Raw genomic sequence first — 20,181 nt, 5'->3', positions numbered from 1 at the left:
TAGTGGGAAGTGGCAGGATACGCATGGATGAAGGCAAGATACACGCCATCCTAGAGTGGCAACTGCCAACCAAGGTCACTGAGTTGAGATCGTTTCTTGGGCTGGTTAACTACTACAAGCACTTCATCAAAGGTCACTCAACAATAGCCACGCCATTGACTGACTTGTTCAAGAAATGGAGAGCATGGGAGTGGAACGTAGGGTGCCAGGAAGCCTTTGACAGGTTGAAGCGGGCTGTGATTGAGGAGCCAGTCTTGGCCTTGCCAGACCATGCCAAGTCATATGAGATGCATACGGATGCATCAGACTTTGCCATAGGGGGCGTGTTGATGCAGGAGGGACGTCCAGTCGCGTTCGAGAGCAAGAAGCTGAACGAGACTGAACGTAAGTACACGGTCCAAGAGAAAGAGATGACTGCAGTGGTGTACTACTTGCGCACTTGGAGCCATTACCTGTTGGTTCGTGGTTAGGACGGACAATGTGACGATCAGCTACTTCTAGACGCAGAAAAAGCTGTCCCTCAAGCAAGCAAGATGGTAAGATTTTCTTGCAGAATTTGATTTCTAGATGGAGTATAAGCCAGGACAGGTGAACCTAGTAGCAAACGCCCTGAACAAGAAGGCTAACCTTGCTGCCATTAGCCAACCAGAGGGGTCACTGGTGTCGCGCATCAAGGAGGGACTTGCACATGATCCTACAGCCAAGGCTTTGATAGAGTACGCCCAGCAAGGTAAAACTAGGCAGTTTTGGTTGCAAGATGACTTGCTGTACACCAGGGGTAGTAGACTGTTTGTGCCACAGCACGGGAAGCTCCGCAAGGAAGTTTTGCAAGAGTGTCATGATTCAAGGTGGGCTGGACACCCAGGAGTGAGCCGCACCTTGGAGCTGATCGAGGATCGGTACTACTGGCTGCACATGAGAGACGATGTGGAGGCCTATGTGAAGACTTATCTTGTGTGCCAACAGGACAAGGTGGAGCTCAAGAAACCATGGGGTCTCTTGGAGCCATTGCCAGTGCCAGAGCAACCATGGGAGAGTGTTTCTCTGGACTTTATAGTCGGTCTACCCAAAGCAGAAGGGTTTGGAAGTATCATGGTAGTGGTGGACAGGTTTTCCAAGTATGGAATTTTCATTCCAGCAACCAAGGAGTGCCCAGCCGAGGAGGTAGCTTGATTGTTCCTGAAGAACATGGTTAAGTACTGAGGAGTGCTGAGGACCATTGTTAGTGATCGGGATGGGTGTTTCACGGGCAGGTTCTGGACTGAGGTGTTCAAGCTGTTGGGGTCAGACTTGAACTTTCCACCAGCATGCATCCGCAGACCGATGGCAGACAGAACGAGTAAATGGACTATTGGAGGTCTACCTCAGGCATTATGTGAGTGCCATACAAAGGGACTGGCCAAAGCTGCTAGATATTGCGCAGTTTTCCTACAACTTGCAAAGGAGCGAGGCAACGAACCAGAGCCCATTTGAGGTTGTGACAGGGCAACAACCACTAACACCCGGTTCGATTGCTACAGGTTATACAGGGCCGAATCCGGCAGCATACAAGTTTGCCAAGGCATGGTAAGAGCAAACTGACTTGGCCAGAGTTTGTCTACACAAGGCGGCCAAGAGGTCGAAGAAGTGGGCAGACCAGAATAGGCGGGACGTGCAGTTCCAGGTTGGAGACTTGGTGTTGGTGAAGTTGCATCCCATTGTGCGCCACAGGAGGCTGCACAAAGGCCTAGTTCGGAGGTATGAGGGACCTTTTCGAGTAGTCAAGAGGGTAGGCAAGGTTGCCTACAAGCTGGATATGCCACACAAGTCGAGGGTACACCCGGTGTTCCATGTGAGCATGCTCAAGTTGTTCCATGAGGATGAGGGAGGTCCAGGACGGGCAGAGTCAAAGTGTGCGCCATTGGGAGCAAGGGCCTCGTATGAGAAGGAGGTCCACAGCATCATAGCTGACCGGGAGGTGAGACGGAAGAACTATCAACCAAGACATGAGTACTTGGTGCGCTGGAAGAGACTTCCAGACAGTGAGGCGAGCTGGGAACCAGCAGATGACTTATGGCAGTTCAGGGACCAGATCAGGCAGTACCATGCAAAAGATGCGACGAGGGCGTTGCGCAATCAGGTGGGGGAGAATGTCACGCCCTGGGCGGGCGCACCAGGCACATCAGGCAGACCAGCAGGCGAGCCAGAGGTTGAGGCCCGCAGACCAAGGGTGCTGGCGGGTATCTGTGCGTAAAGCCTAGCAAACGAGTTCAGAACGCCCGCCCGACTTGCAGGCCAGCCCGTGAGACCAAGGCCTGGCTTACAAGCTGCCCGCACCACATACAGAAGGGCCCAAGGTGCTGGACACGCAAGGGAAGCTTCTGGAAGCAGGCAGAATCAGCTGGAGCATCCTGACAGATTTAGTTGACCCTGAAAATCAGGAGTTAGTATCCTGATTGATTGTAATCTGTATAATCCCATGATTTTAACCTTTATTTTAGGGATATGCCATTAAGTTGTAGCTGGAAGCTCAACTATAAATAGAGGGTTGCTCTACCCTCATTTGTATACCATCAAATATTTTTGTTTCAGTGAATACAAGAACATTTCTAGAATTCTGTCTTCTTGTCCTGTTTCTCTTTAACTTGCGTAATCAACCATTCCCATTATTTTAGTACCCACACGCTTGTGTTTTAAGCTGACTTAAGCATAAAAAAAAAAATTCCAAACTTAAAACCGCACGAATTCTAAATCTTTAAGCTGACTTAAGCATAAAAAAAAAATTTCAAACTCCATGACACTAGAACCTCTCATTCATGATTGCACGATTATGTTGAACCAGTATCTTCCTTGATGCCAATCAATGCGCCGATGCCTTCGCAAGAAAAGGTGGTGGCTATGACCCCAAAAAAGGGGACTTCTGTAATACCAGCTCCAATGCTGACATGACCAATCCGTATTTTGTAATGCATTTGAACCTCCCGACTTTCTACAGATTTTAATGATGGCCGACTCTGCTAAAACAATTTTGTACCGTTCCTTATTTTAATGATTAACTTATCATTTTATCAAAAAAAAAAAAAAAAACAATTGGAGATGCGTTGTCCGACCAAACAGCCACACAGTATTATGAAAATAAAATGATTTTGAGTTGAACATGAATAATCAATAAATTTTAAATGAACATTGAATGAAAGTAGTTCAAGTTTTGCACACAAAAAGGGCAGCAGGGGTAGAGCATAAAATCAATACGTCAAAACTTTCCAAGCATCTAGCAAAATGTTTTTACTGAAACAAAACTTGAGATAAAGCTCTGCCAAGCTTTTCTGCCTTTGCCTTCTTTAATAACATTACTCTGTGGAAGCAACATCTCATTAGGTTCCACACCGGCTACTGAATCAGATTTCACAGACCAAGTGCAGGATTCCAGTTATGTTATGATGAATGTACCTGCAAAAAGAATCTAATATTAGCCAATTCACAAGACGTACACAATAGAGTTCGGTTGCAAGCCATCTAAACCTACTAAGATTAGGGAAATGAGCATCCAGTAGCCATTTCATCCATTTGAGACAATCCAAGCATTGTTTGTACCGTCGAAATGTTTAGTGCCTTTTCCTTTTTTCCCAGTTATAATTAATGTTGCATGCTCAATTAGTACGCAACATCGTGGGCATTTCAAAAACTTACCCTATTAGAAATTACAAGTCCATCGTCAACCCTGAACTAAGGTCCAGAGTTCTTATAAACCACACGCAACTAGCAAGATTAGAAAGATGTTCTTATTGTGGGTTATCCATAACCATATCAGATTAAACTGCAGAGAGACAGTGAACAGAAGAAAATAGGTCAGCCATACCTCTATTTCTTCTAAAGTGTGGAAGCTTTTCTGTCACCTTCCTCACAAGGTCACTGGAGACCAAAAAAGAAAAAATTGTTAGCATATTATAACTTATAAGCACAATAATACTTCCATTCAGTTATCGACTACTCTCCATCTTTGCCAGAGACACCAGTGACAGCTTTACTGCTGCTCTTCCTTATTCTCTTAAAAGCCTTCTTTCGTGGCAGTAGAGTGTTCTCTGTAGAATTACTTTTGGGTGAGCTAGCAAGTTTGGTAGCACTACTTTTATCTTTGACTTGTTCAATCTTCTCTTCAGCTAAAGCATCTGCTTTGGCTTCGGTTGCATATTTTTTAGGTGTACTTTTGTCAGATGCTTTATCAGAATCAGCAATAACTTCAGCAGTGTCGCCAGTAGGCTGCTTTGAACTGGGTTCCTCTGGATTTGTTTCAGGAACAGGAAGAAGAGCTCGGCGGCTAAGGCGAAGTTGTCCCTTACCATTAACCTGCGTTAGACGACACAGTTAATGGACAGATATTCTTTGAAGAAAGGGAAAAGTACAGAGAAAGAAGAAGAATAAGAATTCTGTCACAATCTAGCTCTTTGATGGATTTACAAGATGAAGGATAAAAATTTAGAAACCACTTTTAAAATCTCACGGATTATATGTTTAACATTCATAGAACTAGTATATAGCTCAAGCCAGTAGAATGGCGGAGTATTGTGTGAACATGTGAACAAAATAATGGCTAAAACATCCAGTAAAGCATATAATAAAAATCATATATTAAGCAGTAGGAAGCCAGAAGCAAATGCATAGAATATCAAGTTTTTGATACAAAGTGAAGATTGGTAATCTACTGGTACAATACAGAGTAAGGATTAGTAGGAACCCAGCACCAAAATGCATGGATAAATCAATTTTAATTGGACAACATTTGCCATATTTAATTTATGATTGAATATAAGCTTGTCAACAAGACAAAAAAAAGTTACTTACCTCAATAAGTTTAACATCAACATGATCACCAACTTTAAAAGCCTACAATGGCAAAAAATTTTAACAATAATAAAAAGTTCATAGTGATCAACTCATCTGTAAGTTGAGGATAAAAGAAATTGAGAGGGAAAGAAAACTATGCTTACATCTTCTGCCTTGGCCAACCAGTCTGAAGTCAGCTCACTAATATGGCAAAGTCCCTGAGAAAACAAATTTCATGATATATTTGAATCTTTCCTTCTTCCTAATTCTCATTACTATGAAATCTCAGATAAATTCCTTTATAAAATTGTAAGTATTTCAAACGCCACGGGACACTTAATTCAATATTTCAATGGAGTCCACTGCTTCAATTCATAATTATTTTGTTATGAAAAGAAAAGTCATGAGTTGTGACAACTACAAAAGATATCACCAATAATAGTGCACACACACACACACACACACACACACACACATATATATATATAAAGACTGATAAGAGTTGTCATGCTCATCTTATGAATTCCAAAATAAAAAAAAAAAAAATGAAACTGTAATTTAAAGCAAAGGAAAAACTTTATATATAAAACCAAATTTTATATTACCAAAACTTAAAAGTAAGGTGAATGTAAAAACATTAAGCTTTTGGCAAAACTTGTGAATTTCAGGATAAAAATATGTACCTCACGCCCTGGAGCTATCTCAACAAAAACACCGTATGGAGCTATTGATTTGATCTCACAGTTCCTGATTAGAAAGATGACAGAGAATAAAATATTTCCCAAGTCTACATCAACAAGCTACAGGTGCAAACAAGAAAGGATAGACTTTCCAGAGGTACAGAGTTTAGAACTTAAAAATTTGTTTCCTACACTGAATAGTAGCACCACTTTAACTGAATAAGACATTCAAGTATGGTCCCAAGAATAAAAAACCATGACCAACAATTAGTTCCCTAACCTCCCCATAATAATTTGTAACCTTTGCCAAGTTTTGTCCAGAAGGCAATCAATCTTGGTTAAAAAAAGTTTCCCAAGGCCCAAAGCAGGAACCAAACCCATGTACTTTGACAAACAGAAATAATGCTTGAGCCTCTATTGAGCACATCTCCTATATGTAGTTTTAAGATAACTTTACTGCAGGATGGTAATAGAAATTTTAACTGTGTTCTCTGTTTTATCTGATGGGAAAGGAAACTGAAAGAAATACCTGTAAATATCACCGACAGTTGGAACCATTGTCAGATTGCTAATAATGGATATGGTCTTCTCCAGACTTGACAAATCCTTTGCAGTGATTTTTACCTGTAAAAAGCATAGATAAGAAACCTTCCGTAGTGAAATGATCATGCCAATTCAATAAAAAGTAAGGTCATGTAGGATCTTACAATTCCATCATCTTGTGTGTCAATAGCCTCAACTCCAGTTTCTCCAATAATGCTTTTCACCATCTTCCCACCAGAACCAATAATAATGTTAACTTTCTCTGGAGCAACCTAAAATGACATCGCAAAGGGCATAGAACACATTAGATACCACAGATGGTCAGTTATCATGAACCACACAAAAGGATGGGTCTAAGATGAACACCTTCATGATATGAATAAGTGGAGCATACTTTGAGAGACCTTTTGCAGGGGGAGGAGAACATTTCATCATTTCAGCTAAAGAGTTCAATCAAGAAGAAGAGGATACAGAATAAAAAAAGAATAAATTAGTTTAAAAGATGACAAAATTCTATAATTTATTGGATAGCATTTCTACAGCTAAAGCATGTCAGTAATCACACAGAACTCTCCAGCCCAAGGAAATAAAAACAAGCTCATGTATCTGTGAGTAATAACACCAGAAAGGCAATCCAAATGCTTCATTAATCTCCAAAAAAGAATACATGTTGCACAAGGCAATAAACAGTTGGCATGCCACCATCTATGGTTAGAAACTCAAGCCATGCACATGTCTGATATATATTTGAGACTGAAGAATAAATGAAGTGCAGATTTAAAGTACCTGTGGCTAAGCATATAAAGAAAACCCAATTCATTAGGAACATGTATAAGAAAGAAAGTTAATGTTAACTAAGACACTCTTAATAAGAGATATATAGGATAAGAGAAGAGGGGTTAGGAAGCAAATCCATGTGGTATAGAAATAATCATACAATAAAATATATCAATGTGCCATCCAACAATATTCAATGTCTAAGAGCCATAATATAAATTCTAAACTTGGCTATACCCACTCTGTTAGAAATTGCAATGGCTCAAATTATTAACTCAAGGGGTTTAAAAGTTCAAAAGGAATACAGGTTCACATTACCAAGAACACGTCTGCGACCATCCCTTGCCTGTAGGAGTGCCTCTTTCATAATAGGTAAGGTTATCCCTCCTACCTGTCAGAGAAGAATAATACATCCATTATAATCTATAACTAACAGACAGGAAACACAAATCAATAATTGGGGCCAGAAGGGAAGATTTAAGTGCAAACGGTTTGTTGTCACCAGAGGAAACACGACAACTATATACTCAAGAAGGGATAACAATTTTATATGATCAATGACCTTTATGTCCATCTGAAATGCAGTTATGGCATCTTCATTTCCAGCAACCTGCAAAGAACATTCTTCATAAGGTAATTTACATAATTTTATCTTTACCCTACCAGTTTTGAGAGGGACATTGACATAATTTTTATCTTCTAAGAATGCTTAATTGAACAAACCAGATTACAAATTATAAAGAAAATTCATGAAGATGACCTTAAAATCCATATCCCCAGAAGCATCTTCAGCTCCAGTAATGTCAGAAAGAATAAGTGGTGTACCATCTCCTCCAAATTCTTCTGTGTCCAATACCAAACCCATTGCTATCCCAGCAATAGAGCATTTTAGTGGAACACCGGCATCTTGCAATGCCAAGCAACCTCCACAAACAGATGCCATGCTGTTATGCAACAAAACTTCATGTTAAGTAGTAAAACACTTGACATCAAGCTCCTAAAAAAACAGAGGTTTTGAATGTAGAAAAGTGCATGATAGCTTTTGGACACTCTTAAAATTTTTAAAAAACACCTTGAGGAACCATTGCTTTCAGTAATGGTACTTTCAACTCGTATGGTGTAAGGAAATTCATCTTCGGTAGGCAATACAGGCTCAAGAGCTCTCTCTGCAAGAGTTCCATGTCCAATTTCTCTTCTACTAGGTGCTCCCATTCGGCCGACCTCTCCAACACTTGATGGAGGAAATGAATACTGAAACATCAGATAAACACTGGCAAGTTATTAGCTGATCACTCAGGGAAAGAAATTTCACTTTAATTAGAAAAAAAAAATTTTTGAATCCAAGAAAAGCACTTCTAATTAGCAGATTAGTTATGATGTTGAGCAGATATATTTCTTTAAATATAGGAGCATCATGTATAGCTCTGTACAGGGCAAGAATACAACTTTCCCCCATTAAGAGGGGCAGGGTATAAGGAAATCAAAGACTAGATTAAGCAACTATTTATACTTTGACTTTGCAATACAACTACAGGTGCATGTGAACCAAATAAGCAGATAAGCGGTTTTCAAAATAAAATCAACAGAAGTCCTCCAGAGCAAGGTTTCCAACAACATAATCATATCATGAGAAATTTAACTAAATGTAATTAATGCTTGACCAACAAAACTATCATGGTAAAATAAAATTTCATCCACTTCATCGTGTTTACATCTTCAAAAATCAAGCACGTCATCTCACTAATTATATGGGATTGCCAAGCAAATCACATTAATTATCTATTTCAAAAGTATGACATAAACATGATAACCAAATAGCTACATCAACTACCATCTATGTTTGTCACTCCTATGTGCAGGTAAATGGAAAATTCACACACCATCCAATTAACGCTGCAGTCCTTAGCTTGTTAGGATAGGTATATTTTCCATTGGATAGTTTTATCTTAGAAGCTAACATTGCAACAGAATTTCAGTAATAGTTCCAAAATTAAACAGAGAAGATAAAGTAGATTATGGTCTTTGATATCAATTCAATTTCATAATAGTAAGGTACTTGTTGAAGACAAATGTCTAACGAGTGATGTCAATGATTAATTGCAAATTTGACAAGTTCACTCTCACGAAAATAGAAACTAGTATATACATAAAGGAACTATAGTTGATAACTGAAGAAAAGAATAGAAGAATAAATGTTTTAAACCGACCTGAAGATAGAAACTCTTGTATTCCTCTACATTTGCTAGATTGTCCACTTTTTGTGCCATTTGTTTATCACCAAGTGTGACCACCGCCAGTGACTAAAAGAAAGATGGATGAGAATAAACAAAATAAGGAATAATGAAAACATAGCAGTAAGCAACTAAGCATCATGCAGATAAAATAAATGGACAAAAAATGCAGAATTTTTTTATCATGAAACAAACATGTGAAATGATGAAACTAAATGTTACTTTTGGAGACACTTTAATGCAAACTTAACCAGAATTCAGAAAATATCAAATGAGCCAGAGTAGCAGTCATATAGGCTTATGTAAATCACCTCTAGTGTTTATCCATATCCCAAAAACAAGCATGCATGTAGTAACAGAAAGATGATAGGTGCACAATTAAACATTTTATCAGCAAGAGCACTGCACTTCTACAAACCTGTGTCTCCCCACGTGTAAAGAGAGCACTTCCATGGGCCCTTGGAAGCAATCCACATCTTGATGTGATTGGACGTATCCCTTCTGGGGACCTCCCATCGCTTCTTTTTCCTCCCTGTAACAGTTGCAAATTTCAAGGAAAAAACGTTAAGAAAGTGGATGCGCTTGGAAGGAATCACGTTTGGCTGAAAAGCGATACATCCCCAAGAAGCAAATGAAAGTTATTCACCTTTTCTCAACGTAATCAAGCATAAACAGGCTGTTCAGATGCTACTGGAGTTATATGATATGATTTGTTGCTTCACAAAAATGTCAAGAGCAAAATAATGTTTTTTAGAGCAAAAAACTAGTAGAAAACGTGAACACCAAATCTTAATAGAAATCATAGAACTTATTGGATCTTTAATCTGCAAGATTAAGCCAAAAAGGCAAATTGCCAATGAAAAAGATAACATGGCCTTAGAAAATACAGGTTTGACTTTTAAGAAACACAAAAATCTAGTTCACAGGATTAACACTGATTTCACTTTAAACTACTTTAACAATCAGGAAAATAAAAGATTACAGACAGAAGAAATGTAAACCTCCAGGGATAAAGGAAAAAGCTGCCTCCTCACAGTTTCAGAGTCACTACTTCATTGCTTTGGGGAAGAAATGAAGATTCAGTAGAACTCTTAAAAATTAAATACTGATAAAAGTTATTATCCACCAATGATTATTCAAACCCAAAATTTTCATTTTGTCATTGACAACAAGCATACCTCCACAATATGTCTCCGTAAGAATTTGGATAAAACATCCTTAAATACCAGCTTCACATCCACCTCAGTAAACTATGATAGGACAACAGGAATAAAAATTGTGTTATTGACTTGAGAAACAACTTCGAATATTAACAGGATATTACAAGACAAGCAATTAAAATGCCTGATTACCCCAATCACAACTCACCAAGGGAGTGGATTTTCGAGAAACCGGCTTTATGTGCACATCACCTTCATCTACTTCACCATCAACAACAATTTCTTCATCCTCATCTTCCTCATCAAGCAAGTCTTGGATTGTTTCAACAGTCCCTGGTGTATCCTCTGTACTGATATAGCCTTTATCTGTCAGTGTGTTAATAACTTTCTCTTCTAACAATGAGATGGCCTTTCTTCTTGGTATTTTACTCCTAATTTGCAGCACTTTATGCAATTCATCACCAGCAATTTTCTGTATATTGCAAATAATCACAAAGTACATTACCACGAAGTACAATTTTTATAAAGGAATTTGCATAAGAAAAGATAGATGAGAGGTAAATACACATGAAAAACAAATTTTCACCAATTTCTTTTTCAAGCATCAGATATTGGCCTTTTATAGTTTTTGTAAAACTTTTGTAGAAGGTGGAACTGTCCGCATCTAGTGCTTATTCACTTCCCTTACTCTCATTTTCTTCCTTTATGGAGAAGCGATTGGGAAGGAACCATTTCTTATAATATTTAAACTGTTGAAAGTGCTATAACTACATTACATTGAGAGACAGGACCTTCAATTATAATTACAAAGTTTTCATGCTATTCTCAGGTAAGATTCTCAAACGATCAGCATTATCTGCATCACCACTAATTGCTCAAAAGTTCCAATTGTTAAAACAAATAAGTGCTAGCGTCTGTAATTGATTTGGAAATTGAACATTTACTAGCATAATAAAAGTATTACATCATTGGACAAGATCACATATATTAGTAAAGACAATAGAATTATATCTGAAAAATAATAACCAAATTAATTCAAAAATCAAAAGAAAGAAAAGAAAATACATGTTAACGGAAACAGAAGAGAAGAACCATACTTCCACAATCCGATAAAGCTCAGGAGGTGGCAATTTGATTGCATCAAGCATTTTTGGTTTCCCACACTTCTTAACCAAAGACTCCACAGAGGTGCAGATATCTCTCACTGCATCCTGGTATTAGTGAAATGGACAAGATTTAAATGTTATAATCAAGATAATAAAAAAAATCTCTAGATTTGTTTTTTTTTTTTTTTTAATATATTGTGGCTGTTGTAGGATGCTTTATATCACATTCTGAAGGGAAAATGTTAATCAACTCATCTTTCAGCATAATTATACAGGAAGGATATGGTAAATGCAAAACTGCATTTGAATATGCATATGCAAATATGTACATATGCCAGTGAATATAATCTCTTCAACTTGTAAAATAGAACAGGTCCCAGCCAAGAAAGGTAAGGGTGAAGACAGAATGCTTATTCCATTCAAACTTGCCCATTGAGTTTCCTATTATGAATATAACAAAGTTATATTGGATAATCTGCTTCAAATGAAACACAAAACTTCCTCAAAAGGTGTTTAATGGTTTCCTCTAAATAAAGGTTTCAAAATTATGATGGTAAACAAAGATATGACAAGACAACTAACTCGTAAGAATAGAATGTAGCATGCACATCAAAGTGACAGGAAGAAAAGAACAAGCCTTTAAAATGTAAATATTTATCTAGAAAAGCAGCATATAAGGATAAAAATAAGGCATACATCATCATGCAGAAAACAAGACACTTCTCAAGCTAGGAATATTCACAGTTTGATTTAGTCCAGACAAGTGTATTCTGAAACAAAAATGAAAATATTGGCCAAAAGGTTAGAATCCAAGCCTTCCTTCGATAGAATTCAGTTTGAAATTCCTTTTGGGGCTTTCACAATAACTGCCAAATTCTGAATTTAACAAATTCAATTCAAGTCTTCACCTCTCACACATACACACTCTCTCTCTCTGGTTTACAGGATTCAACCAGAGAAGTGGATTGATGCTATTGCATGAAGAAATAGCAACTCTCATGGGAATATAAAACGGAATTCCTCAAATGACAGGACAGTGAAAACTTATGACTTAAAAAAATGAAATACCAGATAAGCAACAAACTTAGATATAAAAAACAACCTGCCCAACTTGTACTGCTTCCAGCAACTTTTCTTCTGATAGAAAATCACAATAACCCTGCAAGGAATAAACGTTGCAAACATCTATGACTGTCAGAATGCCTATGAGTAACAGTTAATTAAAAAGAATCAAGAATACAAATCTGGAACAATGTGCAACCCATAAATAACATATACACAGGAAAGCAAAGTAAAATGATAAATGCCCTTTAAGCTCATAATAATGATAAAAACACACAATATATGAAAACAATTGGGGGTGGAGCAGCTTTCTCTCAAATGATCCTTCTTGGACCATTTACCTTTTTTGCTTATTTATGTACCTCCTAACATTCAATTATCCAGAAGCACAAGCTCCACTACTAAATAGCAAAACTCATTACCATAAGTCAGCCCCACATCTATGTATCTGTTTTGCAAGTGTGAAATGCTCACACGAGCACTGATTCATTAACAAACTTATGTCCCGCCGGCCACCTACTTCAAAATAGCATCAATATTACTAATTTCTAGGTCAATCCCTTTTGTTAAATGTATGGGTCAAATAAAAGTACATCAGACGATGACCTAGTAAGTGCTCACTCTCCCAGACTCAACTTTCAAGTTCTGACCACAAATGCAACTTATCCAATGATTAACCCAGTACAAGAAACTCCTTGGAAAAGATAATGCATTTCAAGAAGAGCAACATTTACCCACATTCATTGCATGCACTTCTAAAGCTGCTGCCAAATACCAAACTGTAGAGAATGACAACTAGGGAAAGTCTTTGTGAGTGCACTACTACTCTCACTTCGTAAATTTCAGTTACCTCTCTTGTTTGTAAAATCTCTGATCCTTCTATCGTCTCGTCTAAGAAATTAGGTTACATGCTAGATTCTATTGTCTAAATTTAAACCATGTCCACTTTCTCATTCCACTGCAAACATTATTTTATAATGTTTTCAATTACTGTTCCTCATACTGAAGATTCATTATTCTCTATTGAAATCCCCAAATGAAATAAGATGTAAGAAGATGCACAATTGTGTAACAATTCAACCATAAGCCATATTCAAATCATAGGACAAAATTAAAGGAGACATCTGCAAACAAGTAGAGGAAAACACAGTCCAAAATTCATTTTTCTTAACTTACAATCCCTTAACAATTTACTAGAAAACTGAAAACATTCAGAAATAATCCATATGAGAGTTAGAACTGGCTCCAACTTCCGACATGAGAGGTAAAGGTTGTAGTTTATAGGAGACAATTTAGATGGAGTGCACATACTCCTACCAAAATATTTCCATGAACAAATAATAAAAGGAAAAACAAAAATAAAGATCCTTCAGAAAAGACCAAAATCAGCTGCCACATGTTCCAAGTTACTGGTACAAAAGTGCATCATAATCCACTATATCGTACGACAAAGAAATTAGGATTAAAGTTTAACCTCTATCATTAATATAGCACCATCTGTGCCTGCCAAAAATAGGTCTAATGTTGAGTCTTCCATCTCCTTTGTCGTTGGATTCACAACAAATTTATCACCAAGCAAACCAACTCGAACCCCTGCTATAGCTTTTGAGTGTGGCACTTCTGAAATAGCTCTGTGGCATTGATGAGTACATATTCAAAAACAACATCCTATATATAAATATACACATCACAAAAGCCACAAGGTAAGTAAGACCAAAACTTTTATCAGCCTTACACTGCTATACCGGCTGCAGTAATTGCTAAAGCATCTGGGGAGTGCAAACCGTCATAACTCAAAACCTGCAAGTAAAAGGTGAATGCTATTCAGATATAAAACAAGCAATGGAAGTTTATATAAGTCACATGTAACTATGCTTCAAATTCTAGAAAGAAAGCATGAATGATCAAGCACTGAAAACCAAGGGCAAACACAAAATGCACAACGTATCAGACAAACTTACCATCAGCAGATATAATCTGTTTTTAAGGCATTAAAATCCCTTAAGTCTAAATTACTTTTGCACACCCTTACAATATCTGCTAACACAGAATGCAAGCCCCTAGATAAAATTAAGGTCATAATCTTTTTGCTATTCATAGTATAACAATAATCAAACAAAGACAACATTAGCATCCACCATCACAAACATCTGCCAAGAATAACTGCTTTGCAACTATACAAAGGTAAAATTCACATTCACTATCACAAACATATGCCAAGAATAACTGCTTTGCAGCTATAGACAGTGCAATGACATAATGGACATACATCTACTGAGTATATTAAAGTGAATGTTAGGGCGAGAGAAAGAGAGAGGATATGGTAGCCAAGTAGTTTGAGTTGAGAGAGCAAACATCCTCTATGGAGGAAAAATCCAGGAGAAGGAAACAAGGAAGTAAATTCTCCGATGAATATTCACCTAATGCTGCTCCCATTGTACCAAATTATAGTCCTCTATGGAAGAAAATCCAGAAGGAAACAAGGAAGTAAATTCCCCAATGAATATTCACCTAATGCTGCTCCCATTGTACCAAATTATAGTCTCCCCTTTGACCTAGGAAGCATGGGCACAGCAACATGGCAATTTCAAAAAATTCTTGACCATGTCTGATTTTTTTTAATTCTTGGCATGTTGCCCCATGTATGACACATATCCTGCCATGTCGGAGGTATATCAGTGTCAGACATTTGTACAAAACTGGCACACAGGGGTGCATAGCATGTACATGTATTGCGTATTAAAAAACTGCCTTTGACCAGGTACAAAGTCCGATAAAATTGCATATTACGGCACTCATGTGACAGAGATATTGTTTAGTGTTGGTATTTTCCTCAATAAGAAAGGTGGCATGCATGCTAATATTGCCACAAAGGAAAAAGGAAAAAATAAGTAAAAAAATAAATAAAGATGACAGCTTAAAAGTTGTATGAAGGGGTAATAAAAGTAGAGGTTTCACATTAGAGTTTATAATTTGTGCTCTATTCCAAAGCATCATCATATTGTAACATCATAAAGAATGATAATGCATGGTCAGAATCTAGGTCAGCCGTTTTCCATAAACCCAATATAACAAATTAGGTCCAAGGAGGATGCACTCCTTCAAATTAGACATAAGTTAAAATAATAAACAAGAAGCAAAAATTTAAAATTAAAAAAGCTTCACCAAGCATGGAGAACAAATGGTTGGTTACATCTCATTTTAGCTAACATTTGTAGCAAAAGCACTAAATGGCGCAAAGGATTTATTTAGCAAAAACTGATGATAAGGCTATAAAACCTTATTGAGTAAATTCAAAACAACTAATCAGATAAACTAGTTAACATATTGTCCACGTCATCATGTATATAAGAACCACCACATTATCACATTTCAGAAAACGATTTTTCAACAAAAATAACATCACATAATATATACATAAGAGTCAACAGAGGCCAGCTAAAAGCTTTGAATATAAGAATCATTTGGAGAAAAAGAAATCATTCTAGAGGGAAGATAAGGTTTACCCAGGATAATAACTGAGTTTCATGGTAGAAGCCCTTAAGCATAGTTGGACGCAAAGGCCTATCAATCAGTCTACAAATAAGAACCTACACAAAACAAAGTAACAAATAATAGATAAATGACAACTTCAAAGACATTTTAATCAGTAGCTCAGGAAGATATGTATGCCATAAAATAACATTAAAATAGTGCTGCTCTCAGCAAGTTATTGAAGAAAATAGCTCCTCAAACACAAAGTGCTGTACCAAATTGAAATACTCACCTTGTCCTACAATTGTCACATTTAATTAAATACTCATTTTAAGAAAACCAAAATAGGAAAAGTTGACATAAAAAAGTGGTCAACTAGTTTTAGTTTACCCAGTGGATTGTCTTACTTTTTAATGGTAACAATGAAAGAGTATACGGGAAACTTAAGCATTTGACTATTTCAACAGCAACATTTTAGTTAGGACAATTTAAAATGACAAAAGTGATGAAATAATAGGACGGATGAAGTAACCAATTGCCTGCAATATGGAAGCCAAATATTTTGATAGCATGTCCATAGTTCCAAGAATGCTTCAGATGCCAACAAGGATTAAAAATTTCCCATGCTTGGATAACAGTGACTAGTACCTCATTATCCCTTGGCCTCCCTTCTCGTTTAAAGAAACCACCGCTGAAGCAATAGAAAACATTAAGTATGATAAATAAGTTCATTTCAAGTAATTAATAAAACAAATATAAGGGTTAAACGAAGACACACCTAGTCCGACCTGCTGCTGAAAAACGTTCTTGATAATTAACACTAAGTGGGAAAAAATCAGAAGGCTCACTTGGGACATCTGACAAACAAACAGATGTGTATACAATCTACAAAAAAGTAAATAAAGCCTTCACTAGTTTTTTAACGAATGAGAAAAACACATAAGACAGAACAAATCTCTAAATGCAATGAATGTGAATGTGTTTTCATAGAAACACATCACACACCCATACGAGGAAATCAGAACTTACGGTTTCTCCATCCGTTGCCATTACAGAACCGCTGGCTTGCCTCCCTATGTGACCTGTCTCAACCAGAATCTGCAATAAGCAACAAAATTACTTAAGTAATCAACTAAATAATGTCAGGTTGAGTTCAATATTCCCCTAATTATCACTCCAAAACCCAACAAGGAATAACACCAAAATAAAACTACCATTTCAACTAGCCTAAAGTGCAAAAGATGAGCTAGAAAAAAATGCAAAACATTTGTGGCCATCATTTTCTAACAAAAACTGCATACACTTTTGCCTGCTTTTACAATATCAACTATACATCATATACTCATTTCTTAAAACCTTTACGAATCAAGTTCCCATAATAACATATTATTTTGAATTTCCTAATGTTTCATTCAATTTTTTAATTTTACATTTTTAATACTACTTTTTTTTTCAACAAACAAAGAGTAAAAATGTGAATTCGGTCAAAAGAAAATACTAACATCTTTTTGCATAATTAAATTTTTTAGATAAAAAAATTCATGCTTCAAAGTTAAATTAAATTTGTATTTCATTTTAATAATTCGCTCGTTCTTTGATCAAACATCATCTAGTTTTTCACTATTTGCTTTTACTTAATACTTCATTTACTACAATATTTTCAGAATAAAAGTGAGACAACAAATTCTCGAAGCTTACCTCTCTATCTCCAAAAGGAATTTTAACAGAAACCGGTTGCAGAAAACAGGAACCACCAGCACCACCACATCCGTCGGCAGCAGCAGCATCCGACTCGGAAACTTCCGGTTCCGCCAAAGCTCTAACGGCAAAGCGGTTACTGGGAACGCCATTTCTGGGTAAAAGCAGCGAGAGAGGGCAAAACTTAGAGGACTTTTTGGAACTAAGAAAGCGAGGGCAATTTGGAGATAAAAGGAGTTTGCAACGGTTGGAGAAAGTGAAATACGAAGGGTGAGAATAGCACGGCGTGCTTCGTATGCCGCTAGGGTTTGTCAGCATTTCAAAATTTTTTCTTCGTTTTTGCTGTTTGGTTTTTGAAGTTTTCAAAGCTTTGTGGAGAGAAAGGCAGAGAAACGAAAAGAGAAGGAGAAGGTTTATCCGTTTGGAAGGCGCGCTACGGCTGGAGGAGAGTGGAAGGTAAGAGAGGAAAGGGAAGTGAAATTGTTTGGGCTCTTCCTAATGGATCTAGATTCAATGGGCCTACCATCAATTACGGGCTTCTTGTTGAGTCCAATCTTGAGTTTTTTTACGGTAAATAAATTTGATATTTTATCCAATAATTTTTTATAATAAGTTCAAATAAATTTATGAAAAATTATTTTCTTGAAATCCTTCACTTCGAATAGTTTAACAATTCATTTTTTTGGCCAATCGTTTCATGGTTGATTTAAGAGACAAACAAATCCAACTTATCAATAGATTTTGCTTCGATTCAGTTTTTTTTTTTTACATAAAAATATTTTAAAAATTAAAATATAAATTTAGAACATAAAAAAGTAAAGATATTAAATTTTTCAAAAATAAAAACCTTAATTAATAGTGTATACCCTATCTTTTCATTTATAACTTTTAAAAATTAATTTTTAAATTTATTATTTTTTAAAAATATTTTAAAATCATCTATTTCATCATTATAATTTGATAAAATCTCCTACTCAACCTTGCATGAAGATTCATGTTGCAAAAATAGGTCTACCTCGACATTTAAATGTCCACATAACAAACAAAATGGAATTATTTGACTAGTTTAATATATATCCGAACCTAAAATTTTTATGGACTAGTATAACATACATTCGAGCCATTGAAAGTCCTCAAGAGGCAACCTATGCATATGTTTTATCTTTATGAGCCTTTATTTGTCTAACTATTTTACATAAGTCAAATTATGTAATTGGTTTTTATATTTATATAAAATTTAAATTTTAGTTTTTAAACAATAATTTGTAAAAATTAGAATCTCATATTAATTTAATTTAATAATGTTGATTTAATTGATAATATTGTTACATGATTTTTGTTAAATTAGTTGACATGGTTGTTAGCTACACTGACGTAACGTTAATTTTAATAACGTGGCATTGATTTGTTAATATGATAATTGAGATTAATAAAATTAGTTATTAAATTATACAAATAATCTCTGTACTCATATGAAATTTAAAATTTAATTTTTGTGCTTGTATGAAATTTAAAATTTAATCTACGTACTTGTACGAAATTTAAAATTCAATCTCTAATACAAAAAATATTTTAAATTTTTAGAAATAATCTATTTTTTAAAACATTAAATTTTAAAAATTACTACAATATTCTCTCATAATATTTTATCATAATATTAAAAAATATATCACAATATTTAGTTACAATTTTCATATATTGTCGTTAAATTTGTCATTTTTTTGTCGCCCATCTGAAATACTATTATTAGTTTTGTCATTATTTCTTGTTATATTCTGTCATAAAATATAAAGCTGTAACTAATTTTATCATCTTTCAGTCACAATTGTAATATATTATGGCAGTATAAAAAAAATTCTTAAATCAATATATTAAAAATTTATCATAAATTTATTAATATATGATACAAATTTGTTATTATATAATTTTAGTAAAATTATTTTTTTATTAATTTATCTAACGAATTAGAATTATAATTATATTCCATAAAGATCAAATTATCCATAAAGCAATGTTTCTATTCCTTTAAATTAAACTCCTATTTAAATGATTTTTTATAATCAAATATAGGTTCAATAATCTAAATATATTAAAGTAATTTATTAAACTTAATATGTATTGATTTTAAAATTAATCTTATTATTTAATTTAACACAATTATTTAAGTAATTTTTTTTGTAAAGACCTAAAAAATTAAAAGTCTTTATTATAATACACGATATTAATATTTTGATTTATCAAATAAACCATTTCCTACTTTTATTTTGTTAAGATTTAAGGTTCATTTTTCAAATGGATAGAAGTTTCTTTTTTGTAAAAATTTAATTTTGAATCTTTTATTTTATTTGGTTGGATAAAATGCTCATTTTATTCATAATCTATTTTGAATTTATTACAAATGCTACTCTAATTAATAATTCGGTTCATTATAAATTTTGTTACATGATATACTTGTGCTAATTAAAATAATATTAACTTTGATATATTAATTTAAATTATTAATATTATAATTGATTAATATAAATGATAATAATATTATTAATATGATATTATTAATAATTAATTATATATAATAAAAACTAGTATATTAAAGGAATTAAAATATTTTTGAAATTTAATATTTTTAAAAAACTAAAATAATTCAAAA

General features: G+C 35.1%; 1 protein-coding gene across 6 annotated transcripts; it reads right to left on the bottom strand.

Moving 5' to 3' along the window:
• Window positions 1-3,137: 3,137 nt before the first annotated feature.
• On the bottom strand, window positions 3,138-17,968 carry LOC111277004 (putative polyribonucleotide nucleotidyltransferase 1, chloroplastic). 6 transcript variants are annotated; one of them, XM_089763858.1, is made up of 26 exons: window positions 17,535-17,968; window positions 16,866-16,934; window positions 16,615-16,721; window positions 16,376-16,527; window positions 15,869-15,952; window positions 14,098-14,162; window positions 13,837-13,993; window positions 12,403-12,459; window positions 11,292-11,405; window positions 10,403-10,666; window positions 10,213-10,284; window positions 9,453-9,566; window positions 9,011-9,103; window positions 7,876-8,054; window positions 7,564-7,747; window positions 7,366-7,413; window positions 7,122-7,194; window positions 6,393-6,466; window positions 6,191-6,298; window positions 6,013-6,107; window positions 5,487-5,550; window positions 4,968-5,021; window positions 4,822-4,863; window positions 3,976-4,326; window positions 3,839-3,892; window positions 3,138-3,429 (listed from the first exon to the last, which is right to left on the bottom strand). In XM_089763858.1, exons 4-25 carry the CDS (start codon window positions 16,412-16,414, stop codon window positions 3,881-3,883), a joined length of 2,343 nt encoding a protein of 780 aa, XP_089619984.1. In that variant the 5' UTR covers window positions 16,415-16,527; window positions 16,615-16,721; window positions 16,866-16,934; window positions 17,535-17,968; the 3' UTR covers window positions 3,138-3,429; window positions 3,839-3,880. The 6 variants fall into 6 exon arrangements, with proteins under 6 accessions (XP_089619984.1, XP_089619979.1, XP_089619980.1 ...); XM_089763853.1 differs by having other exon boundaries at window positions 16,485-16,527; XM_089763854.1 differs by having other exon boundaries at window positions 3,138-3,334; window positions 16,485-16,527.
• Between the last annotated feature and the right edge of the window lie 2,213 nt (window positions 17,969-20,181).

The sequence above is a fragment of the Durio zibethinus genome, chromosome 7, assembly GCF_047325235.1.
Source record: "Durio zibethinus cultivar Kanyao isolate XHJ-2024 chromosome 7, ASM4732523v1, whole genome shotgun sequence".
Lineage (NCBI taxonomy): Eukaryota > Viridiplantae > Streptophyta > Magnoliopsida > Malvales > Malvaceae > Durio > Durio zibethinus.
The sequence above is the reverse complement of the archived record's forward strand: the minus strand, read 5'-3'. Positions and strand labels throughout refer to the sequence as shown.